Source organism: Sarcophilus harrisii, chromosome 1, assembly GCF_902635505.1.
Source record: "Sarcophilus harrisii chromosome 1, mSarHar1.11, whole genome shotgun sequence".
NCBI lineage: Eukaryota > Metazoa > Chordata > Mammalia > Dasyuromorphia > Dasyuridae > Sarcophilus > Sarcophilus harrisii.
Window position 1 is genome coordinate 670,979,099 of NC_045426.1, and position 26,779 is coordinate 671,005,877.

Consider the following 26,779-nt stretch of genomic DNA (forward strand, 5'->3'; position numbering starts at 1 on the left):
GCAACTAGTATGTGGGAAGAAGGAACAGAAAAGTACGATTTGGGGCCTTCAAAAAGTACATACAGGGACAACATATTTTTCATAGTACCTCACAAGTCTCATATTATCAGTTTGTGGATCCATCTGTCCTTTTTTTTTTTTTTAAATATTCATTTTTAAATTCAGCCCTTCCCTTGCCCATTGAGAGTAAGAAACATATGATAATATAAATGTCACATGTATATGACTGCAAGTCATGCAAAGCATATTTCTGTATTAGCCATGTTGCAAAAAAGCAAGAAAAATAAAAATAGCAAAAAATGTGCTTTTGTCGGATTCAGAGATCATCAGTTTTCTCTTTGGAGGTAGATAAATTTTTATCATGGGTACTTTGCAATTATCTTAGGTTGCATTGATCAGAGTAATTATTGATCTTTCACAGTTGATCATTTCATATTGCTGTTCCTGTCTACAGTGTTCTCTTGTTTCTACTCACTTCACTTTGCATCAGTTCTTATAAATCTACCCAGATATTTCTGAAACCGTTGTGTTCATCATTTTTTAACAGCACAATAGTGATGTTCATTGAGTCCTTTTCCAGTGATGTCTCACCCTTCATGACCACATTAGGGATTTTTTGGGGCAAAGAGTGATTGCTATTTCCCTCTCCAGCTCATTTCACAGATGAGCAACTGAAGCAGGGAGGATAAATTGATTTGCCCAGGATTACACAGTTGTATCTGAGGTCATATTTGAGCTCATTCAGAGGAATCTTCCTGATTCCAAGTTCAGTGCTCTATCCACTGCCCCACCCATCATATACCACAATTTGCTCAATCACCCCACAATTAAATCCCTCATTCGTTCTTACAGGTGGTGAGGTTAGTGTGGCAGCAGCTACACGCATCCCAGGCCAAGGAGCTGCAAGAGGCACTGCAGCACTGACAAGTGCCTCCCCAGGGACTTTGTCTACAAGCAGTCCCACAAGTAAGCAGAAGCCTCATTTCTGTCTTCTCTTCTGGGGTTCATCATTCTTAGTTCCTTCTTTCTTGCCCCTTGTAGATGATAGATGGAATTTTCTTCACAATTTGAAAAAGACCTCAGAAGAGAATTTGTCATCAGACTCTGTGGAGCTGTTTCTATTGCTTTCTCTCAGACTCTGGAGGCTCTGGAGAAACCGTTAGGGATTTTGCATATGAAAGAAAACACAATCTTTATTATTACATACTCTGACATGATCAGAGTATTAGCCACATGTATATTCTACTTAATCCTAAATTTAACTCCTCTGTGGATCCTCAACTGAGGATGAGAAAAAAAAAACTTGCTCATTTTGCCATTTTTTCCAGCCCCTATCAGCTGTATTGTTTTAGTTGTAAGATTATATTAATTAATATATGGTCATAAATAGCCTGGGCCCCCAGTAAAACTAGATGGAGATGGTAAATTAAAAAAAATCTATTGTCTATATTAGCAGAAACTGCTAGTTTGAAAATAACTGTATGGACATGTATATGTATATTGTATTTAACATATACTTTAACATATTTAACATGTATTTGCCTACCTGCCATCTAGGGGAGGGGGTAGGGAGAAGGAGGGGAAAATTGGAAAAAAGGTTTTGCAATTATCAATGCTAAAAAATTACCCATGCATATATCTTGTAAATAAAAAGGTATAATAATAATAAGAAAAGAAACTGCTAGTTTGATACCAGGACTAGTATCCATCAGGCAGTCTCTCTGATCTCCAATCCTTATACCATTTGAATTTGGAGTCAAGGAATTTGAATAGTGAGGTTGGGTGATATCCCCGGTACAGAAGTCTTGTTGAGAATAGTGTGAATCTCTGTCATAATGACCTAACTCCTTATCAACTCTTAGGTATATCCCAACCAAGTACTTTGGTCACAGGATTCTCTGCTAGGAGCACAGTGGCAGGAAGGACCACGGCTCTAGCTAACATGACAGGGGAATCATCAGAGCCCACCAGCACTCCCATGACTGGCTCCCCTGTGAGAGATTCCGTTTCAGGCACTGCATCAGAGATACTCACCATGGAGACAACTTCAGGTATAGTATTAATGCATCCCTCCCTTCTCCCTGATGACTTTAGCTTTGAGACACATAGCAGAACTATATCCTCTCCCCCAGAAGTCTCAGTTCCACCTGACACATCTTGTGAAGGCACCATGGGCACTGCTAATATCCCACTTTCCCTGACTCCAGTAGAAACCACCATTAGCTTAGAGTCCATTGCTCCCTCAAAAGCCAGCTCAGGTGGGAAAATTTCTTATGCATTCCCTGTAGACATAACTGTAACAGAAACAGGTCATAGGGAATGTCCTGGCACCTACTTGACTTCATGGTCCATTCCAGTTGATTCTTTCTATACCACTGTTTCAGCCACAAGGACTGAAATCAGTCCCACTTTGCCTCTGTCCTCGACTCTTACAGCTACAGAAATGCATGTGAACCAAACCACCCCGGAGAAGCGGGATGCTCAGACAGGAACAGAGCCAGGCTCAGCTGCTCGACCCTCCCCTGCTCCCAGTATCATTCCAACATCTCCTGGAGGGGACCCTAGTGCTTTCTTGGTGTCTACAGAAGGAGCAACAGAAGGTCAAACTGTGTCCGGCGCCTTCCCAGAGAACACAGATGCCCCCGGGAGCATCCACAGAGAACACATGCATTCCTCAAGCCCAGGAGTAACTCTGTGGCCTGATAGAGCCGCCACCGTTTCTCTGCCCAGTCTAACTGAAGGAAGCAGTTACTCCAGAACTGTCCCCTCATCCTATTTGGGGAGCATGACAAGCATGGCCATATCTGGAGCCCAGACAAACCCAGATAATTCTCCTACCCCAGGGCCTACAGGGCCCACACCACCTGAGGAGGGCACTCTCTCTGTTGGAGGTGCCTCTGTGGTATCAGTGCCTGAATTCAACACCACAGACAGTGGAAACTTAGAGAGTAGTGTGGCTTCTACCAGCACCCCAGTGCGGGAGACCAGCAGACCAGACAGCACTGGAGCCTCAGACACCAGCACACTCAGCCCAGGGAAATTTCATCCTGCTGAGAGTACAGCTAACCTCATGTCAAGTCCTGTGGGAGGGTCTAGCCCAGAACCGGTTGTCTATACCACTACACCCCACACCCCAGGTACTTCAGAGACCAGGCCTGAAGAAACAGTTTCATCCTTGGTGATGTCCACACCAGCACCTGCTGCTTCTCTCACCAGCATCTCTGGGATTCTGACTAGAGCAAGCACAGGCACCCCACAGCCCTCGACCTCCATAGAAGCCACAGCTCTCATTATCACTGGTGCAGATACCATTCCTGTACAGCCAAAGACAAGCTCTCCTTCACCTTCTGCAACCATATTAGGGGCTGAGGACAAGAGCTCAGATGCTCCCGGGACTGAAGTCATGACTCCTGTCCCCGGCAGCAAGGTCACAGAAGTAGTCCCTCTTTCCTCTGTCAGCTTTCTCATTCCTGAGTTCCCAAGTAGAGTGGCAGAGAGCAGCAGTGATGTCCCACTGGCAGCCACTTTACCTCCATCTTCCATATCCTCAGCTACCACTGTTGACAGTGTACAAAGCAAATTGAGTGCCCCTACTGATTCAATTCACTTGGGGGCCATGACTCATGGAGTCCCACAAAAAGACTTAGAAATGACTCCAGGTCTCTCACTGGCTACTCTAGCTACAGAGGACACGGTTAGTTCTATCACAACCAAGACAACCAAATACAGCTCTATGACTCATCCAGGGCTTAGCATGGGAGCTGAAGTAAGCTCAGTCCATCCTGCTAGTACCAGCACAGGAGAAATGCAAGCAAGTTCTAAGACACTGAGTTCCAGAGAGACCAGCTCAAGGGGATCATTGGTGACCACAGTGACCCATCCTGATGTTGGATCAGGTTCAGGCCTGTCTACTGTGACCAAAGCTGAACTATCCGAGACTCAAAGTCCATTAACCATCACCAAAGTTCCACAGGAGAGTGACACGGGCTCCCCATTGTCTCCTACTACAAGTGAGGTCTCTGGAGCAGGCACCATAACAGCTTCTATTCCGAACCTGGGAAGAGAAGATACCCAGGCTTCCATGGACACCACCTTAGGCACAGAAGCCAGCAGGACTTTCCTCACCTCGTCCCCCTCCTCAGAAAGCCCTAGGACACATATCACTAGTCCTAAGAGGGCAACAAGCAGTGACGAAGCACTATCCACTCTGTCAACTGAGAAATCACTGGGAGGCTCCGATGCCTCTGTTCCCACAAAGCTACCTGAAGTCACTGTATCAGCACCAGAGATAGGCACCCAAAGGTCTTCTGAGAGTTTAAGTACATCCACTCTGGAAGCCAGCACTGCCCCAGTAGTCCAGACCAGCTCTGGTGTGACTTTGATTGTCCCATTATCAAAGATCACTACTTCCAAAATAGATACGGAAAGGGCGTCAAAGTCAAAGTCAGTTTCCTGGGCAGTCAGTCCCTCAGCACAGGTCGCAACAAGTTCCCCCAGTATGGCTGACACTACCTTGGGGGGATCCTCCTTGATTCCATCCACAAGAGAATGGACCTACAGTCAAGCCCCTGAGTCTCCAAGTCAAAGCTCAAACCTGTCTCCTGTTTTCACCATTCCAACAATCCCCTCTAGTTCTACTCCCTCTTCAGAGGTCTCAAGGACAACTAGCTTAAAGACTGTACCTAAGAAGATCTCTATGGAAACACCAACTTTAGATGTCAGCTCACCTCCAGCCAGAACAGAGGTAGTCTGGACATCAACATCTCCCACCCAAGCGTCCACAGCCTCTGAGGGCAGCAGTGCCAGGGCAGGGACAGCGTCTGTGTCTGCCCCTGTACCAGCTAGCTCCACCTTGTTCACAAGTAAGCAGACTTCTAAGTAACACTCCCCATTTAGAGGTGACTTTGATGTGGCCCTGGAAGATATGGGTTGGGGTCTGCTCAGGGAGGTGAGAACTATGGGCAGAAAAGCAGGAGTGCCCTTCCTTTGGCCTTATCCTCTTAGAGGATACTTTAGTTTTTGGAATTCAGGAAAATCTGCAGAGTTCCTTTTTCCTCCTCCTTCCATCTACAGGCCTAGTGGCCTTTGTGCTTCAGTCAGTCTTCTTTTGGGGATGATTCACTATTGGGTTTCACTTCTATGGTATATTATCTAGTGGTGAGTAAAGCCTTTGGAGGGGGATTTTCCTGGAGCCAGTGTGAGGATATGCACTCATTTTGGATTTTGAAGTTAAGTACATAAAGGGACAACATGCCCCGTGAGTATAACTGAGCCTTAGGCTCTCCCATCATTCTTTCCTGCAGATAGTGATGATGGTGTGATTCCCATTTCCTATGTTCCAAACCATGAAGCACCAGGAGACAGTGAAATACTGACTGTGTCCGCTGTTAGCTCCCCAGGTAAGTAGAAGACTGATTTCTTTTTTTAAATAGTATTTTATTTTTCCAAATACATGCAAAGATAGTTTTCAACATTTATCTTTGCAAAATTTTGGTTCCAAAATTTTCTCCTCTCTTTTCTCCCCTCTCCCTCCTCAAGCAATCCAATATAGGTTAAATGTGTACGATTCTTCTAAACATATTTCTATACTCAGAACACTAATTTCTTTGTCTTTCCCTTATTGTTCAACATTTCTGGGACCTTATTTTCTATCTCTTTGGAATTTACAGTTAAGACTTGAAGGATCTTGGAGGAGAAAGAGGTATAGGAAACATTGAGTGCTGAAATCAATAAATCATGTATTGGGCATATTTAAGGAAAATTGACATGGTGGCTTAATTGGAAACTGCAAAGGCAGGAGGAGGCAAAGACAGATAGATAGTAAGAGGGTCCACTGGTCATTCACACTGGAGCCAACCGAGAAGAGTATACTGACTACCTTATCTTGGGGCTTGGGTTGACACTTCCAGAAAGGGTTTGGGAGAAGGAAAGGAAAGGGATACAACTAGAACACCATGGTCTTCTGGCAAAAACAGTTCGTGGGTGGATGTTCATAATCTTGGGAAAGGATTCTCTTGTGGTTTGACCCCTCTTTACTGCAAACACTTGATAAGACTACTGGATCATGCTTTAGACTGCTTTAGAGCCAGTGCTACTTATTCTGCTCAAATTTTAAAATAGCTCAAATGTTTTTGAGAATTGGAGGAGACTACCCAGCCTGTTTGATTTACTACCTCTTCGAACACAGTTAGCAAACAGGAAGAATTTCTAGATGGAATGGAAAATTCTATATATAGTGAGGATATAGGGATATTGTTTTTATAGAAAATGCAGGTAGAAAGGTCATGGCTAAGAGGCAACATGAGGAGGGATGATTAAAGAATAGAGAAGACAGTCCAGACCAGAAAGTGATAAGAGTCTGGTCCTGAAGTAAGGATGACCTGAGTTCAAATATGGTTTCATATACTTCTGAGCTGTGACACTAAGCAAGTCACTTAGCCTTCGAATGCCTCACTTTCCTTATTTGTAAAAATCAGAATAGTAACAATAGCACCACCTACCTCCCATGGTGGTTTTAAGATTCAAATAAGAAAATATTTGTAAAGCACTTTGCAAACATTTAATGCACTATATAAATGTCAACTAAAAATTGGAGGCATTTTTACGGACTGTGAACACACATAAATGAATTAATAAGTGAAATGCTTATTATATGCCAGACACTTTGTTAAATGTTGGGAACACAAATACAAAAGTAAAACATTCATTAGCCTCAAGGAATTTACATTTTAATAGAGGCAACATATAGAAGGGAGTAGTGCTCAGGAAGCAGATTTTTGGTTTGGGGAATAGTCCATAGGATACACTTGAACATATGTTTTTTCCAAAAGCAATTGAGCTGATTAATTATTTTGAATACAAATCAACTTCATTAATAAATTGCCTTGTTTATGTCAGCCCTAATCAAATAACCAAAGAGCCAAAAAACAAACAAAAAAATCAAACCAAAAAAAGCAAAACTCAAACCAAAGAGCTCCCACAGTTATCAAGCCACAGTTAACTCTAAAAATAAAACAAAATAAAACCAAGTAGCTAATCATATAAGCAAAATCTTTATTCATTTGGAGTAGGGAAATCCTTACCCCCCACCCTGAGTAAGAGGCCCGCTTTAGTGTGGGCAAATCTCAATACTTATACTAGTGGCTACACAGTGAGCTGTAGTGCTGACAGTGAAGGGTAATAGCAACAATGAGGCAAGAATCATTCATGGCAAAATTTCATAACTGGAACCATAGGGCACTCTGCAGATGCTTGTCCAAGCTCTTGTCCAAGCTCAGAAATTATCTGATTCTGGTATGTAACAATTCTGGAATTTTTCTGTGGCTGATATCATTCAGAGAAGGAGCCACAAAGGATTGTTTTTATACTAAGCTCAGAACACAGTTTACTTGCTGGGTCTTAGCTCTGGAATCCAGGGTATCTTCTAAGAGTAAAAAGAGAAAAGCAAAAAGATGGTTGTAGCATAGGGATCTTGACACTTATAAAAACAAGGAAAAATACACATTTTATGTGTGTCTAGGGCATACATAAGATAAGGAGAGAGAGGCTATGTTATCTATAGTGATAAGGCAGATGTCAAACCCAGGCAGATGACTGGAAGGGATAAGGCAAGCTAAATATAATGGCTTGGGTGAATTTGCACTCACTGACCTATCAAGACAGTTTAGCCCCAGAACAGAAAAAACAAAGTTGTGCTCAATAATTGCCCCAGGAACCAGAGACATCATTCCTAGCTGGCCAGTCCAATGAAGAGAAATGTGGCAACAGCAAGGCAAATGTCATGATGGTATGGCTGCTTTCCTGAATGGAATGTACATCTATCCTTGGATTCATCTTTATAGATTGAGAAGAAGAGAATTCTGAAAAGGGAGTTATAGACATTAGATGGGTCTGCCAATTCAGATGTCCCACTTCTCCTACTATCTACCTATGAAATAGTTGGACAAGTTAATTGACCTTGCTCTGAACTAAGTTCATTTCCTCATATGTAAATTAAAGGGTTTGGGATAAATGACCCCTAGGCTCCCCTTCAACTTTAAATCTATGATCTTACATTCACATAATTTGAACTACAAAATTTTCTAATTCAACTGACATCTGAAAAAGGACACCAAATTTTGTATGAACACTTTCTGAAACTTCCCATTGCACACTGGGATAATGCTAATTAGAACATTTCCCCCCAAATCAAACTTAAATCGGCCTCTTTTCAATTTCTACCAACTGCTCCCAATTTTGTCCTCTGGAACTAAATAGGACGAGTTGAATTATTCTCCTGCATGACAGATTTTCTACTTCTGGAACCAAGCTATCCTGTTTTTTCTTTTCCAGGCTAAGATATCCAGATAGCTATTCCCCCCCGCCCCCCCGCCCCCAAGTCAGTCTACCCCAGGTCATTTGCTTTATCCTATTTTGTGTCCCTGACTCAGATGTCAGGAGAACACTAACTAAACATTAGACTTTTTTAGCCCATTTCTTCTCCACAAGCCACTAGGGGCTCAGATGATCTCCTTGACCCAGACGATGAACTTTGGAAAAGAATGAGTCCTCAGGGAGAGGTGCAGGAAAAATATCTATTAAATCATTATGGATACCACAGAACATCAGAGAGGTACATAATATCTGCCATGGCTCCTTAGTTCTTGAAAATACATGTCAGGGAAAAGGTGAATCCTGTATGGTGTTAGAAAGGAAAGTGAGTTGGGGGAAATTGGAATGTATCTCTTAAGAAGTAACTCTGTTAAGAGTCCATGAAGCTCTCTTATTATAATGACCTCAAAGATATACCTTTCAGCCTTACACACGTCTCATAAGCTGTGCTTTGATTCTAGTACTCTAATTCTGGAAGGTTTTGTCCTATCTCTTCATTATTTATCCAAGTATGCTATAAATACAATAGGCTGTTTTAAGGCTAATTTCTCCTTTGCTTGAAACTGGTCTTTTTTGTAAGCCTACTCTGGACATTTTCCACATAACTATCCCCACTACTCTTTGAGTCTACCTGGGGGAAGGTAACACTCATCCTCCAGGCTTCAGACCCAAACTGGCTTTTCTTTTCACAGAATTACATAATAAAAAAACTTTAGAGTTTGAAAAGACCTTTGGGGTGGCCATCTAGTTTAAGAGAAATGACCAAAAAAAATCCCCTTTATAACATGCTTGTCAAGAGCTTCTAATTAAACATTATATTCATACACAATAATTTGTCCTGACATCCCTTTATTACTGGGCATCATTTTAGTTGCCAGTTCTTTCCTATGAATATTTTTTGTGTAGATATGTTTTTGCCCTCTTTTATATTTTGAGATGGGGATATTGCTAGATTAAAAGGTATACACAATTTAATAATTTTTGTTGTTGTTCCAATTTGCTTTCCTGAATGACTAGACCATTTTGAAATTCTTACAAAGAATGCATTAGTTTTCCCATTTTCCTGTACCACTCCAACAACTGCCATCATCCTTTTTGATCATCTTTGCCAATCTTAGAAATGTGAGATAGAAACTCAGATTTTTCTTAGTTTGTCTTTTTCTTTTTTCTCAATGGTTTGAAGCATTTTTCAAATAATTGTTGATAGATTTTCTTCTTTTGAGAACTGTGTGTTCATATACCCAACAATTTACTTATTGGGGAAGTGGCTCTCATTCTTTCAGTTTCCTATATCTCTTAGACATCAGACCTTTGATCAGAGAAACTTGCTTCAGAGATTTTCCTAATTAACTGTTTCCCTTCTAATTTCAGCTGTATTATTGTTGTGTAAATTGTTTAAAATTTTATGCAATCAAAATTGTCTAGCCTTATGTTCTGTGATCCTCCCTATGCCTTGATCAAGAAGGCTTCTATATATAGTTACAGAAAGGTATTTCCTGTCTTATTTAGCTAACAACTATATGGTGTCAGTTGTTGGTCTAAAATTTCTTGAAACATGATGTCTAGATTCTTTCTTTGATCAGGGATTTCAGGTAGTCCAAGAATTCTCAAATTTTCTCTCCTCAATCTATTTCCAGGCCAATTGTTTTTCTGGTGAAATATTTCACATTTTCTTCCACGTTTTGTGTTCTTTTTATTTTGTTTTATTTTTTCTTGATGTCTACTGGAGTCATTAATTTCCACTTGTTTAATTTAAGGAGTTATTTTCTTCAGTGAAATTTTGCAGCTATTTTCCCATTTGGTTAGTTCTGTTTCCTAAAGAGTTCCCTTCAGTGAATTTTTGTGCTTCTTTTACAATTTGGCCATTTCTGTTTTTAAAGCATTATTTTCTTCAGTATTTTTGGTACCTCCTTTTACCGAGCTGTTAATTCTCTTTTCGTAATTTTCTTTCTTCACTCTCATTTCTTTTTCCAATTTTTCCTTTACCACTCATCACTTTCTTTAACTCTCTTAGGAATTCTTGTTGGATTGGGGTCCAATTAGCATTTTCTTAAAATTTTTTTTCATATTCATATTGTTTTCTTCTGGTTTATGTCTTGGTATTTGCTGTCACCATAGTAGCTTTTTATGGTCACATTCTTTTGATGTTGTTTTCTCAGTTTTCTAGCTCATTTCTTGACTTTTGAATTTTATGTTAAAGTTGTACTGTTTATCTAGGAGTGGGAGGGTACTGTTCAAGCTTCAGGATTTTTTTGCGTCGCTGTTTTTAGTTTGGGAGTCTGAAAAATTGTTGGTGCTTCCAAGGTTATATGATGCTGAAAGAAATATGGTCTTTGTTCTCCTGGTTTGTGCTCTGGTTTTTATCCTAGGAGGGCCCCGGTTTCCCTGCAGTCTCAAGTACTCATACTCCTTTTTGCTTTAAAACTCTGACCAGTGCTCTCTTGTGATTGATTGCCAGTGCTTCTTTCCACCCTGGAATTGTGACCCAGAACTGCACATGAGCAATAAAATTACCAATCAGTGTCAGCTCTACCTAATATATCCGCAAAGGGTTCCCATACTATCTTTCTGATTAGTTGTCTGCCTCCTTTACTACCTATGGACTAAGAGATCTTAGGCTGCTACTGCTGTGACCTACTGTTGTTGCCCCTGGCTGTGGTGGGTTCTAGAGAGCTCTCTAATCTGATGTCATAAACTTCTGTCAACTTTTTATGTTTTTTAGACTAGAAATATGTCCCACTCTGATTTTTTGTGGCTCTGCCACTCCAAAATTTGATTTGAGGTATTATTTTAAAGTTATTTGAAGGGCATTATTAGGAGAGTTCAGCCAACTGACTGGCTAATCCATTATCTTGACTCTACTTAATTTATATAATACTTGTGCATAGTAAATTAATTTCCAAATATTTTATAATTCTATAGTTATTTTGAATGGATTTTCTTTTACTAGCTATTCTTGCTTATTTTTGTTGATAATATACAGAGAAGATGATGGTTGATTGTGGGTTTGTTTTATATCCTACTTAGTCGAAGATAATTGCTTCAGTTAATACATACATACATATACACACATAATATAAATTATATATAATGCTACTGCTATTTCCCAGAATCTCCAGAGTTCTTTGAAATAGGCCATCATATCATCTTCAAAAAGCAATAATTTTCTTCCCTTTTTGCCTATGTTTATTCTTTCAATTTCTTTTTTCTTATTGCTTACAGATAGCATTTCTAGGATTATATCAAACAATAATGGGGATAATTGATGTCTTTTTATGCCTGATTTTATTGAAGGGATCTTTAGAATTTCTCTAATATATAAATGCTGGCTATTGATCTTAGCTAGATACTATTTACCATATTAGATAAAGGGTTATTTATTATTATACTTTTAAATGTTTTTAAAAACAGAAATGAGTGCTATTATTTGCCAAGGTGTTTTCTGCATATATTATTATAACTATGTATTTCATTTAAAAATTAATATGGTACATTATATTTATAATTTTCCTAATATTAAACCATCCATCTATTCTTGGCATAATAACAAGCCAGTGACAGTGTATAATCTTTTAAATATGTTACTTTAATTTCTTGTATGTAATTGCATCCATATTGATTAGGGATAGAGGTCTATAGTCTTCTTTCTCTGCTTTGTCTTTCCCTGGTTTTGACATAAAGACTACATAATAATAATTATAAAGACTATATAATAATAATAATTCTTTTCTATTTTTGAAAATAACTTATGTAATATTGGGATTGACTATTCTTTGAATGTTTGATAGAAATCACTTTGTCCTAGAGACAATAGAAAATTGTTGAGAAAAATCAGAAATGACTTCCCAGAGAAAGTGTCGCTACAATTAAGCTTTGAAAAGATGGTTGGATTTAATCATATTGCATTGGAGTGTAGAGGTAGGGAGGGATAGAAGAGAGACATTCCATATAGAGGAAATAATATGAACAAAGACACAGACAGAGAAAAACTCTGGCTAGGCGTGAAGGTTGAAGGGAAATCCAATTGGCAGAGTCTATATGAAAGAGTCATATAAATTAAAGTTGGTTAGATCTAGGCCTTCTGGCATTTAGCACTATATCTTGCACAAAAAGTAGATACTTAATAAATGCTTGTTAAATTGAATTGGATTGGGTAGGGCTTTGAATGCTATAGCCAGTTACCTTGTATTTATTTTGCATATATTTATATTTAACTTCTTATTTGAACCATGAAGAAATTAGGATCCTGAAGGGTTCTTCTCCGTCCCATGAGAATGTAATCACTTTATATTTGTTTAGCCCCTTTCAATTGCTTGTTACAAAAGAAAAGGGAGAGGAAAAGGAATGTGTTGGTAATGAAATAAGGAAGAAGCAAAAAGGACTTATTAGTTCTCTTAATTGTAATATTCTAAGAAGAAAAGCATAAAAATATGGAAGCAGACGTCATATGAACCTCACTTTTATTTGAACCAAAAAAAGGAGGATTGAGTGTGCATATCTCTATCCTGTTACCCCTATACACAAAGTAAAAATGTGGAAGAGCATTAAACTCAGCAGGGAAACAGGTGGAACAGAAAAAGAGGACAGATAAATTTAAAAGGGATAAAAGGGGGGCAGCTAGGTGGCACAGTGGATAAAGTACCAGCCCTGCAGTCAGGAGGACCAGAGTTCAAATCTGGCCTGATATACTTAATACTTCCAAGCTATGTGACCCTGGGCAAATCACTTAACCCCCCAATTGCCTTAACAACAACAACAAAAGGATAAAAGGGCAGGGTATAATTTGGGAGAGAAGTCACAAGCAAAACAAATTTCATGCTTGGAAGGGTATCTCAGTTAACAGTAAATGAGAACCATCCCTTCCTAATTCCTAAGATATAAGAGGCAAAGACAAAATCTTTCATTGCCAGATTAGTGGGAAATGACTCATAGTCCAAATTATGCTTTAACTTCACCATCCACTCTTCTAGTTACAGGGTCCAGTGAAGAAAGCAAAGGAAAAATAATGACAACAGCTGGTCAGTCAGGGACCATGATTGCTACCACTTTTAGTCCTGCAGTAGGAACACATTCGGTTTTGGAAACAACAACCCAAACCACTGCCCATGGTAGTGTGGACTTGATAAAAGCTACTCCACCTGCTTCTTCTGGCTTACCAGAAACCATGGTAGCATCAACTTCTTGGCCTGGTGTGGCGATAAGTGCATCTGAAACTATCATTACGGAGGCCTCCACCCCACCTGGGACCACGACAGAAGAAGGGAGCCCCATAACTGTCTCTTCATCCACAGCACTAACCAAGCCTTTCACCTGGAGCAATATGCCACCAGCATGGTCCACAAGCTCTTTGGACACAACTCCTTCCGGCCGCAGTAGGGAAGAGACAAGCTCAACTGCCTCATTGGAGACGCTGGCTTCAGAGACCATAGCCTTGGTAACTACAAGGAAAGAGGCTGCCCTGATTGAGTCCACAGCCGCAATGGACATCAGTAGAGGATCCGAGACTGTAGTTCTGTCCACAAGGGAATTGCCAACCAGCTCAATTCCCTCTCTCATCACCACTCCCGAGATGTCAACCTGGACCACCATGGCCATAATCCCTGAAACTGGTAAGAACAGGTTTTTATTCATTATCTCTTCCTGGGAACTTGGGTTTTATTCTAGGAGACTACAGGAAGGAAGCAGTCATCATAGCTGTAGTCTCTTAAGTGTGACATGCCCAGTATCACTATTCCCTAATAACTCATAAAGAATTTGTGTTGCAATGGTAAAAGGACCATATTTGAATTTAGAGGAGCTAGGTGTTCAAATCCTAGTCCTGCTATTTTCTACATATCCAGAGAGTTTGGATTAGGAAAGTCAGATGAATAAGCATAGAGCTTGGGAAGACAATGGATAAGTCATTGTTTGGGGGGTTGAGTAAATCCATTTGGAAGTAGTGAACACTGGATCAGGAAAGTCAGATGAATAAGTATGGAGCTTAGGGAGATGGCAGATAAGTCATTGGGGGTTTGAGTAATAATCCATTTGGAAGTCATGAACATAACTTTAGGCACTTTTTTGATAGAGTTGAGGGCATATGCAGGCCCAGAGTTCTTGTCAATCTATTTATATTTCTACTGGGCAGATCAATAATAGCTAACTAAACACATATACTGCCTGTTAGTGCAAGGCATTTTGCTAAGCATTTTGCAATTATTCTCTTGTTTTAAATCTTACAAAAACTCTAGGAGATAGGTGTTATTATTATCCCAATTTTATAGATAAGGAAACTGAGGCAGACAGGGATTAAGTGACTTACCCAAGATCATACAGCCAGCGTGTCTGAAGTTGGATTTGAATTCAGGCACAAAATTCTACCCACTGGTACCCCCTTACTGCCCAAGACCAGCTAATTATCTGGAACTTATGCAGCACTGAATACGCAGCACTGCATAATTAAGAGACCCATCTGGAGTTAAACAGCATATTAGAGCCAGGCATCTCACCTAATTCTTCTAACTTTAAGTTTAAAATTCTTTTTGGACCATGTTGAACACCCTTCAATCAGAGATAGTGCAGGGAAAGAAAGTTCTATGTAGGTGAAAATTTTGGCTAAAGGATGGGCCTGAAATCAATTGCAAAGCAATGTCAGAATTGGAAGAGGTGCACATATATAAGAGAAAGAGCAGTGGATTAGAATCAGGGGACTTGAATTCAAATCCAGCTCTGTTAACCTCTCTGACTTTGGGCAAGAGCCCTTCTCTCTCTGGGTCTTAGATCAAATGAGGGCACTGGAATGGTGGTTTTTAAGGTTCTTCCCAGTCTAGAATCTAGGCTCTACTTGGAAAATAAATACCTACTTGCTCAAGACATCCTTTTTAATTGGCAAACAGAGAAGGAAGCATCCTTATTGAGATTGTAATGGGAACAATCGAAGGTCTTATTTTTACTGTACAAGTTAGATATGCACTATTGAAGAAAGACTAATTTGGAAATATACCTCCCACTTCTTGCTAGAATTTCAAGGTCACAAATTGATTTTAAAAACAAAAAAGATGTAGAAGGGAACAAAAAATAGAATTTTTTGGCTACTACCCCTAAAAATCTTAGTTTAGTTTTAAAGTAAATTATACCAAGACTACTTTTGGGACAGTGTGTGTGTGTGTGTGTGTGTGTGTGTGTGTGTGTATGTGTGTGTGTGTGTGTGTGTGTGTGTGTGTGTGTCTGTGTGTGTGTGTCTGTGTTTAGAGACAGAGGGGAAGTAGAGGATTGGGGGTATCCTAAAACTGTACTAAAATTTTGGGGATGCCATATATCTATATATGAGTATATAGTTTATATATCGTCTATGTCTGGTGTGTTGGTGTTGGCTAGTCTATCAATAAGCATTTATTAAATATCTAGTCTGCCAGACATAATGCTAAACACCAGTGATACAAAAACAAGTAAAAATAGCCCATGCCCTTAGGAAACTCACACTCTAATAGAGGAGACAAAAACTCACACTCTAATAGAGGAGACAAAAAGCTAACAATTAGGTATAAATAATCTTTATACAGAATTAATCAATAGAGGGGAAGATGACACTAGCATTAAGGAGATAAGAAAAAATTTCCTATGGAAGGTGGGGTTTCCTGGGATTTAAAGAAATTCAAAGACCCCCAAAATGCAAATAAGGGGGGACAGAATTTCAGGTGTGGGACCAATAAGTGAAGATGCACAGAGCTAAGAGGTAGAAGAGTTTCTTATTTGAGGAATAGCAAGGAAGTCATTGTCATTATAGAGTACCTGAAGATGAATAATGTGTAAGAAAACTGGAAGGGTAAGAGGCTATGGGAGAGGGGAGATTTTTATAAACCAAATAGAAGATTATGGATTACATCCTGGAGGTTATCATCAATTCTGAGAACTCCTGAATAAGAAAGCTCCCTCTACCAACACATCAGCACCTTTTCTACTTATAGTCTTAGAGGGCCTTGAGAAGGCTTTAGAAGGCTTGCCAAAGGGACACTAGGCACTAGGTGGCTCCCTGACCAAAGATGAGTTCTTTGTCCTCCCTACGACAACACTTTTTGAAGATAAATAAAGAAATGGATAGATAGATGGACAGATAGATTTAATACATATATGGATATATACATATATGCATACATAACTACACACATATATGTTGATAGATGGATAGATTAGATATAGGTAGGTAAATGGATGAAAATAGGTAGATAAGTGGATGGATAGATGGACAGATTTAAGTTGATAGGTAAATATAGGTTGATGATGTAAGTAAATTAGATAGATGGATATGACAGCTAGATAGGTAGGTAGATAGATAGGTAGATGATTAGATGTGTAGGTGGTTGATAAAGACAGATAAATATGAACTGATATTTAGGTGGATGAATGGATGGATAAGTAGCTAATTCAATGTATAGACTGATATAGGTAAATTGATGAGTGTATAGCTAGATGAGTAGATACGTGTTGATGATTATTAAGTTCATAGTAAGAAAGTATTTTGACAAAATACATTTTACTTACTATGAACTTAATAATCATCAACACATATATCCACTCATAAGACTTCATATGTACCATGTGTATGTTATTTATTGTATTTTCAGTGGATGGGGGAAAAGAGTGAAGTGAGGGAGAGGATTTGGAACTGAAAACAAAATAAAAAAGGATGGGAAAAAGTTCAAATATAAAAGAAAAAAATTAAAAGACTGCTATTTTTTATTTTATAGTGACTGCAAAAAGACTGGAGTCTTTCACCCTCAACTTCACCATTACCAATCTGTTCTACACAGCAGACATGGGATATCCAGGCTCCAGCAAGTTTAATGCTACAGAGAAAGTCCTGCAGCAACTGGTGAGGTTGTTTGCCCATTGCCTCACTTCTTAGTTCTCTTGTTTCATATTCATCACACACTTGTTCACACTCTTCTTCCTTTGCCAGCTTGATTCCTTGTTCAGGAATGGCAGCCTTGGGTCATTCTATTCTGGGTGCGGCCTGATTATGATGAGGTAAGACACTTCCCTGAAGGGGTAAGTCGGGGGCATTGGAGTTTCCTGCCTTGGGCTCTCAGGGATACATCTCGGACTTAAAGGTGTTTCCACCATCCTTTTGTTTTTTCTTGTAGTGCCATTTCCTTCATTTTCAAGAACCCAGTTTTATACCTATCCTCCCCAATTCAGTTCAAGTCAACTAGCAATTAAGAAATGGCTACTAATTGTCAGACACTCTGCTACACTCTTGAGATTACAAAGACAAAAATGAAACAAAAGGTTTTATGTTCTACAGGGGCTGGGCAGGAGAAAAACACATACAGATACAGATAAGGAAAAAAAAAAAGTAATTTCAAAGGGAGAAGGGGATGAAATAGCAATCAAAGGAAGTAGAAAAATCTTCATTCAGGGAGGTGGCATTGGCATTGAATTTTGAAGGGAATTAAGGATTTCATGAAAATGGGAATAAGAAAGGAGAACATTTTAAGTATGGGGAATATCCCATACCTTAAGCCAAGGAGATGAGAGATGAGATGTCACATACAGGAAATAAGCTAATTTAGATAGAATGTATTGTTTTTTAAGAGTAATGTGAAAGATGATTTGGGGCTATATTGTGTATAGAGGTTCCATTGGCAGAGGAATTTGTATTTTACCCTAGAGGCAATAAATAGGGAACCATTAAGACTTAATAAAAAGGAGAGATGACATCAGTCATTACTTTTCTAGAACAATAATCTCATGTTTCAAAGATTATGATTTAGAAAAAGTTTTTAATGGGAAGTTAGTATTCTCCAGTGGTAGTCAATATTATGGCTGCTCTGCCCAGTTCCAATGGACCTAGTGATTAGTGAATTTGAGCTTTCTCAACGTCCTTCTTGGTATCGTCAGTATCAAAAATGAACATATCCTTTTCCAGGCCTATGAATGATGGAGCAGCAACTGGAATGAATTTTGTGTGTGCTCGATGGCAAGATCCCAACAACTCTACCTTTGACCGAAAGAAACTTTACTGGGAGCTGAGCAACCAGACCCATGGAGTCACCAGACTGGGCCCCTACTTCCTTGATAAGGACAGTCTCTACCTCAATGGTGAGAAGCCAGTTACAGAAACTCACCTGTCTTTTTGCCCTTTTGAGAAAATGGTTTCTTAAGTTGATTTCTTTTACTGGTTATGGAGAGCCAGAGGCAGTCCCAGGCTTGAGCCCTTCTGACCTCTCAATTTTTTTTCTTCTTGAGAGTGGTTTTTGCGTCTATGATTTTCTCATCCCTTATAGCATGTTAGAGATGAAGTGAGAAGTGGAGATGGGAAGGGATTCTTCTTGGCAGAGAGCTGGGGGGACTGTGTAGACAGAATGTTGCATACATTATCAGATGTGGTCATAGTATTATTGGAAGTGTTGTTTTAACTGCTTTTTTTATTACAAGAGAAGGTTTGATTTCAGGGGTGGAGTGGTTGAGCCTAAATCAAGAAATGATAGTGGTAGAGGAGCTAAAGGCATAATTAAGGTTTATTTTTAAAAGCAAGAAGGGAAGATCTTGGAAGCTGCTCTTCTGTAGGTCCCCTGGCTGGGAAATCATCCAATGAAAGCTTCCCACTTAGATTGGCAAGAATTCCAATGTTCTAGCATGCTCATTATCTAGTCCTTTGCCTCTGTTCTCCTTTTTTCACTGCAATCCCTAATTTTTTTGAAACTAAAATCCCATCTCTCTCCTCACAGGTTACAATGCTCGGATATCAGTCTCTGCCACAAGCAGTAAGCATCCCAGGTCCCCATTCCCCTATTCATGTCTCACAGATATTACAGAAGGAATGGCTTGTTTGCCCCCTTCCTCCTTCCTCTGCTCCCTGGAAGGAATGGAAGAGTAAGGAAGATACCAGGAAAAGCCATCTCTCCATCTCAATTTACTTGAATCCCTTCCCTATGCAAGGCTCTGGAGGGAGGGTGAAGGATGCAAAAATGAACAGCCTCCGGAGCTCTGATGGAGACAGCCTCTGGAGCTCTGATGGAGAGGTCTACCCTCCCCACTATGTGATTCTGTGACTGATCCAAGCAGAATGCCCCCAACCCCACCCCAATCCCATAGGCTATATCCTTCCGTGTGATATTCATGCATTGATGTTTTCATCCACAGTTTGTTCTTTTTGTTTCAGTTCCCACATTTTCTCTAATACCATCTCTGACTGCAACACCTTCCCCTGGCACCACAGGTAAGGACCCTTCTGTGTCTCCGATTCCTTTTGAGCACAGCCTTGAGAGCCAGAGTTGCAGAGTGAGGAGTGAGGTTTGCAAGGCAAAAATCCTTCATTAAATCATATATTTAAAGCTAGAAGTAACCTCAGAAATCCAGCTCTAAGTGTAGCTATTCATTTACGGATATCTTAAGTGAGGTTCAGAGATGTAAAATGATTGGCTCAGGGTGATTGGATCCTAGATCTGGAGCTGGAAGGGATACTGAGGGAGCCGCCTAGCTCAGTCCCTCATTTACATATGAAGAAATGGAGACCCATAAAAGTTAAGCCACGCCCATATCACATAGGTAGAAAGCATCGAAGGTGAGATTTGAACCTGATTTGAGAGTTAGTATTTTTCCCAATAAGAGAGTAAATGGCAGAGCTGAGATCCAGATCCACATAATCACAAGGGCTCTTTCTAGCTGAGAGAGGTCACTTCTGTACATTCTCTGAGGAAAGAAAATGTATTTATTTACCTCTTCAGTACTTAGCCTGATATTGTTTGATTCATCATCTAGATAATCTGGGTGCATCCAGGAAAATTTGGCTTCCAATCCTTTCCTTTACATCTTCTTGCCCATGGAGAAGGGAAGTAGAAGGGAATGAGCATTTATAGGGTGCCTCCTATGTGCTGGGCACTGTGCTATATAAGAGTTTACAATTATTTCATTTGATCCTCACAACTCTGGGAGATGCGTGGAATTATTAGCACCATTTTACAGATGAGATAACAGAAGCTGGTAATGGAGAAGTTCCTTGGCCAGAGCCACATAGCTAGTAAGTATCCCAGGTCAGATTTGAATTCAGGTTTTTCTGACTCCAGGCTGAGCACTCTAGGCACTGTGCCAATTAACTGCCTCTTTGGTCAGAACCACTAAGATCAGAACCCTGGCTATAGTTAGGAATGAAGACAAACCAAAAGAAACCTGCTCTTGGACAAGGAACTTCAGTTAGTTTGTCTCTGTGAGCCTCAATTTGCTCATCTATAAAATGGGAAAAAACCCACCACAGGTTTCCAAGATCTGCTTCCCCACCTGGATGCTTGTGTGCCCCAAAGATCAAATGTGAGGATTTTTGTTCCTTTTCTATAGCTCCTGGGAAACCCAGCCTAGAACCCTTTACCATGAACTTCACCATAACCAACCTGCTGTATACAGAAGACATGGGACATCCAGACTCTGAGAAATTCAATTCCATGGAGAAAGTCCTACAGCGCCTAGTGAGTCTCCCTATACCATGTTCTACCCCTCAGGGCTGGGGGTCCAACTCTATCCTGTGCATTTGTTGACTCACACCCTTCCTCCCTTCTTTCTTTTCCAGCTCAGAGCCTTATTCAAGAACAGCAGCCTTGCCTCTAGCTATTCTGGATGCAAGTTGACCTCACTGAGGTGAGAGCCCTGGGAAAGACTGGACCAGGATCAGACTGGGTCTGTCTGAGTTGGGCCCTCTGTCTCCTTCCTTCTTATCTCCCAAGCTTAATGGGATACATCCATTCCCATCTTGGAAAGGAAGGTGAAGAGAATAAACATTCATATGGCACCTACTATGTGCCAGGCACTGCGCTAAGTGCTTTTACAAAGCATGATCTCATTTGAACAATCCTGATACATGCTGTTATCATCCTCAATTTTATAGATGAGGAAACTAAGGCAGAATTAAGTGGCTTGCCCAACAGCACATAGCTAGTAAGTATTTGAGGCTGGATCTGAACTCATGAAGATGAGTTCTCTTGACTCCAGGCCTGTCACTGTGCCGTTTAGGAACCAGGAAGAATTGAGTTCAAATCTAGCCTCAGAAACTTCCTAGCTGCCACTTAAACTCTATTTGCCATTCCAAGAAAACCCCCATGGACAGAAGTCCACAGAGCCATGAAGAGTCAGACAGAACTGAAATGATTGAACAACAACAATTTGGTCCTTATCTCATAGGTATCCTAGGGATCAGCAGTGTAGACCAAAGCTGGAAGGAAACTCCAGTGCAACACTTTTCAAACTTTTGTTCCCAGTATCTTTGCACTATTAAAAATTATTGAGTATATGTCCAAATTTTTTTGTTTATATGGGTTATATTTATATTTACTATATTAAAAATCAAAACTGATTTTGAGTTTATAGACCCCCTGAAAGGGTTTGAGAGACCTCCAGGATTCTGTGGCCCACACTTTGAGAACCACCGATATAGACCAACCTTTTCATTTTAAAGAGGAGGGAACTGAAGCTCCAAAGTAATAAATGGAGGAAGCAAGGGGATTGGAAAATTTGAACCTATTTCTTTTTTCTGACAAGATTTTGACTTGGAATCAGAGGAGTTTCAAATTCCATTTGTAATAACGAAGAGCTATTAAATCTATTAGGATAAATCTTCTACCTCTCAAAGCTTATTTCCTCTCTAAAATAAGGACAATAATATTTAGAGCACCTACCTCTGGGTGGCTGCAGTGAGGCCCATATAAAGTAATACTGGAATTGATGCAGGGCATCCCTAAAGTCCTAGAGTGGTTTTAAGCTATTAAAGCTTTGGGGATATCCCAAATAATGTTTTACAATTTGCATAACTATACATGTTGTCCCCCCTTTGATCCTCAGCAACCACCTTGTGAGGCAGATACTCTTGTTATCCCTGTTTTAAAGATTGGGGGGGGGTAACTGAGGCTAAAAAGAGATATTAAGTGCTCAGGGCTCAAGGCAGTAAGAGTTTGAAATGAATTTGAATTCAGATCCCTCCTAATTCCAAGTCCAACTCTGCCCATTAAACTATAATGGAAGAACAACACAAGTACCCCTTATTTCAGGTGCAGTATACCAACCACTGCCCCATGGAAACTTTAAAGTGATTTGGAAACTAATTCTCTCCACTGTTTACTAGCCCCATGCACCTTTGGAGCTGCCTGCTTCTGCCCCACAAGTGAAGAATCCTTTTCCCCTTAGCTTGCTCCAAATCAAAGCTGGGGCATTTCAACAGACTTTCCTAAGGGAACAGCATAAATACATGGAGCATATATACTTTTAGAGCTAGAGAAAGGAAGGAGTTTTCAGAGAGCAATGAATGGTACCTTCTTGGGTTAACTTTGTCTCATCTAAAGCATCAGATTTCCCATCAATATGTCTTTCCTCAGACCCGTGAAAGATGGAGAGGCCACTGGAGTGGATGCTGTGTGTATCCATCGTGAAAGCCCCACCAACCCTGTGCTGGACAGAGAGAAGATTTACTGGGAACTGAGCAAACAGACCCATGGCATCACCAGGCTGGGTCCTTATACCCTGGACAAGGACAGCCTCTTCCTCAATGGTAGGCAGCCCCACTTTGGATGGGCACCTCCTCCCTGGCTTGGTTCCCATTGTCTCCCTTCCCAAGAAATGGCCTACCTGCCAAATTCACACTTTCCCTAGAGTAGGAGTTTTTAACCTGGGTTTCATGAACTTGTCTAAAAATAATTTGATAACCTCAATATAATTGGAGTCTCCTGTGATCTTTTTTGTTTTATGCATTTGAGAGGTGATTTGTGGAGGGATCCATAGGGTTTATCAGACTGCTCAAGGAGTACATGACACAAAAAGGGTTAAGAACCCGTGTCTCTCTACAGACCAGATCTGCTTCTCTGATTTCTCATCTTCCCATCAATTCAGTGACTTGAAATGTGGGGAAGGACTAAGAAAGATAGAGGGAGAGATCATGGGGTTCAGACTTGGTGTTGACTCTATACTATTTACTGTTAGTGATCCCCTTCTTTACTAGCCTCATATCTTTGAATGTTCTCATTAATTCCTCCTCCCCTTCCCCTCCCTTCTCCCTTTCTTTCTCTCCTCTTTATCCTCCCTTCCATTCCTTCCCTTCTCTCTCCTTTCTCCCCTCTGTACTCCCTCTCTCTTCTCCTCTCCCTTCCCCTCCTCTCCCTTCCCCCTCCTCCTTTTCTCTTCTCTCCTCTGCTGTCCTTTTCTCCCCCTCCCCTCTTCTCCTTTCCCCCTATCCCTTCCCCTCCCCTCTTCTTCTCTCCCCCTATCTCTTCCCCTTCCCTCTTCTTCTCCCCTCCCCTCTTCTCTTCCTCTCCTGTGTTTTCCTGTTTTCTTTCTTTTTCTTGTTCTCCCCTCTACAGGTTATAATAATAAACAGACTCCAACCACAAGCAGTAAGTATTCAGTACTTGATTCTCCCTATTTCTGGGACCACAGATAGAAGGAAACTGTACTTTGGGAGGAGGGAAGAAAGGACAAAGGACTGAAGGTGGGCCAAGGGAAGAAAGTTTCTCCTTCCCCCAATCCCTTTAGCTCAGAACTGAGAATCAGAATAAGGGACTGGCCACTTAACAAAAGAGATTTCTACAGTATCCCAGAGACCCTTGTAATGTTCCCTTTATTTTCCAATGATGATTGATGGTTTTCATTCATAATGATTTTGTCCCCAGTTCCTTCAATAACCACATTCTCCCCAGTCACATCTCTTGCTCCATCATCATTCTCCAAACCCACAGGTAGGAACCATTTGAAATCTCGACTTCCTTTACTTGAAATTTTGATTTCTTTAAGGAGGGGGCTCTGGAGGGGCAGAGGCAAGAAAGGGATGAGAGAGATATACCCACTAGTGTATCAGGAAGACAAGGGGGACAGGTGCGTGACTCAATGAGTAGACCATAGGCCCTGGAATTAGGAGGACCTTCATTCAAATCTGACCTCAGACACTTACTAGGGGTGTGGTGCTGGGCAAGTCACTTAACCTCAATTGCTTCAAAAAAAGAAAAGCAAGGATGCTGAATGTTTGGGGTCTATGAACCACCTCTGGGCATTCCCCTTTCCACCATGTGGAGAAATGTCCTGTCTTTTGCACATTTCTACTGAATCAGAATATGTTTCAGCTTGATAATCCTACTTGGGCTCCCCAAAACTGACATTTCATCCCCCTCCTTGGTGCCTTTGCCCCACCTTCCACAATGTTTGGAAGACTTTCCCACTTCACCTACTGATGATCCCTCTGCTGGCTGATTGGAATATGATCTCACACTTCCAACTGGTCAATATGATGGGCAAGTCCAAAATTGGAGACTTCAGGTGATTCTGCGTAGAGAACAGAGGCTTGGATAGGCAGGATATCTGTTTTTTATCTTGGACAAGGAAAGTTCTTTCCCTATGGCCATACAGATACTTCTGTTGTTCAGTTACTTTGGTTGTGTCCAACTCCCATAGCCCTGCTTGTGATTTTCTTAGCAAAGATAATGTAGTGGTTTAGCATTGCCTTCTCTAGCTCATTTTACAAATGAGGAAACTAAGGTAAACGGAGTTAAGTGAATTGTCCAGAGTAATACAGGCCTTAGTGAGTGTCTGGAATCTGATTTGAACTCAGGAATATGAATCTCCTTGACTTTAGGCCCAGTGCTCCATCCATTGTGCTACCTTGTCATAATAATAACAACAACAACAACAACAATAACAACAACAACAACAACAATAGCTAGCATTTATATAGTAGTTGCTATGCTGTGCCAGTCATGGGCTATAGTTATTTGTAATTTGTCCCCCTGGCTAAGGAGAGTATGAAAAGAGCAGAGAATTTTTTTTACCTCTTTTTGTAGTTTTTTGTATTATCTGGCACATAATAGGTCCTTAATAAATGCTAGCTGACTGACGGACCAGTTAGGAAGTTATTGTCTGGGTAAGATGTGATGAGGGCTTGAACCAGAGTAGTAACTTTGTCAATGGAGATAAAAGGGAGAGATGCAACCAGATGTTGGGCAGGTATCACTTGTCAACTTACAAGATGTCTGGGAGAATGAGGAGTCGAGTATGATACCTTGGATTGTGAGCCTAGAAGACTGAGAGGATGGGTGGGTATCTTAGCATTAGGAAGGTTTTTTTGGGAAAGATAATGAATCCTGTTCGGGGTGTCCAGTTCAAAATGTCCATTGGGCAATTGGTGACATGGCATTAGAGCTCAAGAGAGAGAAGCCAGAGGTGTGCATATTTGGTAGAAATAATTGGACCCCTGATAGCTGATGATAGTGTAGTGAGAGACACTGTGCTGGAGACTAAGCTATGAATGGGTGGGACTTTTGCAGATGGAACCCTCCTGGAGCTGTTTACCTTGAACTTCACCATCACTAACTTGTTCTACACGGAAGATATGGAACAGAAGGGCTCCAGCAAATTCAACTTTACCGAGAGGATCCTGCAGCGCCTGGTGAGGCTCCCTGCCTTCCCTCTCCTGTTCATCAGATTCTTTTATTTTCCCTTCATTATCCAGGGGCTCCAGGCCCAGGTGGTGCTCACTCTGCCTTGCCTCTCTTTTCCAGCTCGGCCTTGTGTTTAAGAAGACTAGCCTTGGCTTGGGCTATTCCGGATGCAAGCTGACCTTGCTGGGGTGAGAGCCTGGTTGGGGGTAGAGGAAAGGGCCCAGCTTGCTTAACTAAGTCAAAGGAAATCCCACCTTTTCCTTCTCCCTTTCCCCCTATCTACCTTCCCTTTTCCCCAGTAGCTCTTCCTTGATCTCCCAAGCCAGGGAGTCTCTACTGCTCTCTGCAAGTAGATATTAGAAATGCCCTTGTCCTACTTCCCATCCTTTTCCACATAAAGGGAGAGCCTTCCCAAAGAAGAGATTGGAACATTTCACAGCAGGACTAGGAACTAGGAAACAGGTAAAACAGACCCCCATGCACATCCAAAGCATAGACATCAAGCCGTTTTCAGAACAAGAAGGACCCATTATTAGAGGAACTTAACTTTCATTTACCAAGTGATTTCATTTGCATAGTGATTCAGACTCACTATCATGTTTCCCTTTCCAGGCCTGTGAAGAACAGGACAGCAACTAGAGTGGATGCCATTTGTGGGTATCAGAGAGACCCTGCCAGTCCTGGGCTAGATAGAGAAAAGGTTTACTGGGAGCTGAACAATCAGACCCAGGGAATCACCAAGCTGGGACCTTACATCTTGGACAAGGACAGTCTCTATCTCAATGGTGAGAAGCCTGGTTCAGGAAATGTACCTGATCTTTCTGACTTGGTCATATTTCTATAAGTGGCACAAAAAAAAATCACTATTCCTATGGGTATTTGGCCCGAATCTAGGGCCTTATCTGTCCTTGTTGATATTACTTGCTCATTAAGTATTTTGTTGTATTCAGTTATTTTAGTTATGTCTATCTCTTCATGACCCTATTTGAAATTACCTTGACAAAAATACTGGAGTAGTTTGTCAT

General features: G+C 40.7%; 1 protein-coding gene across 7 annotated transcripts in view; it reads left to right on the forward strand.

Annotated features, from left to right (window-relative positions):
* The window catches only part of LOC100924545 (mucin-16), a 169,033-nt gene that overhangs the window by 52,697 nt on the left and 89,557 nt on the right, over positions 1–26,779 (forward strand). For all 7 annotated transcript variants that reach the window (XM_031948281.1, XM_031948282.1, XM_031948279.1 and 4 more), the window contains 18 exons: positions 853–966; positions 1,863–2,051; positions 2,436–4,862; positions 5,304–5,399; positions 13,341–13,979; positions 17,097–17,221; positions 17,309–17,376; positions 18,278–18,450; positions 19,080–19,115; positions 19,514–19,570; positions 20,686–20,813; positions 20,915–20,982; positions 22,710–22,882; positions 23,688–23,720; positions 23,997–24,062; positions 25,641–25,762; positions 25,875–25,942; positions 26,367–26,539. In XM_031948281.1, the coding sequence (XP_031804141.1) occupies positions 853–966; positions 1,863–2,051; positions 2,436–4,862; positions 5,304–5,399; positions 13,341–13,979; positions 17,097–17,221; positions 17,309–17,376; positions 18,278–18,450; positions 19,080–19,115; positions 19,514–19,570; positions 20,686–20,813; positions 20,915–20,982; positions 22,710–22,882; positions 23,688–23,720; positions 23,997–24,062; positions 25,641–25,762; positions 25,875–25,942; positions 26,367–26,539 (4,755 nt within the window). The remainder of the gene's footprint in view (positions 1–852; positions 967–1,862; positions 2,052–2,435; positions 4,863–5,303; positions 5,400–13,340; positions 13,980–17,096; positions 17,222–17,308; positions 17,377–18,277; positions 18,451–19,079; positions 19,116–19,513; positions 19,571–20,685; positions 20,814–20,914; positions 20,983–22,709; positions 22,883–23,687; positions 23,721–23,996; positions 24,063–25,640; positions 25,763–25,874; positions 25,943–26,366; positions 26,540–26,779) is intronic.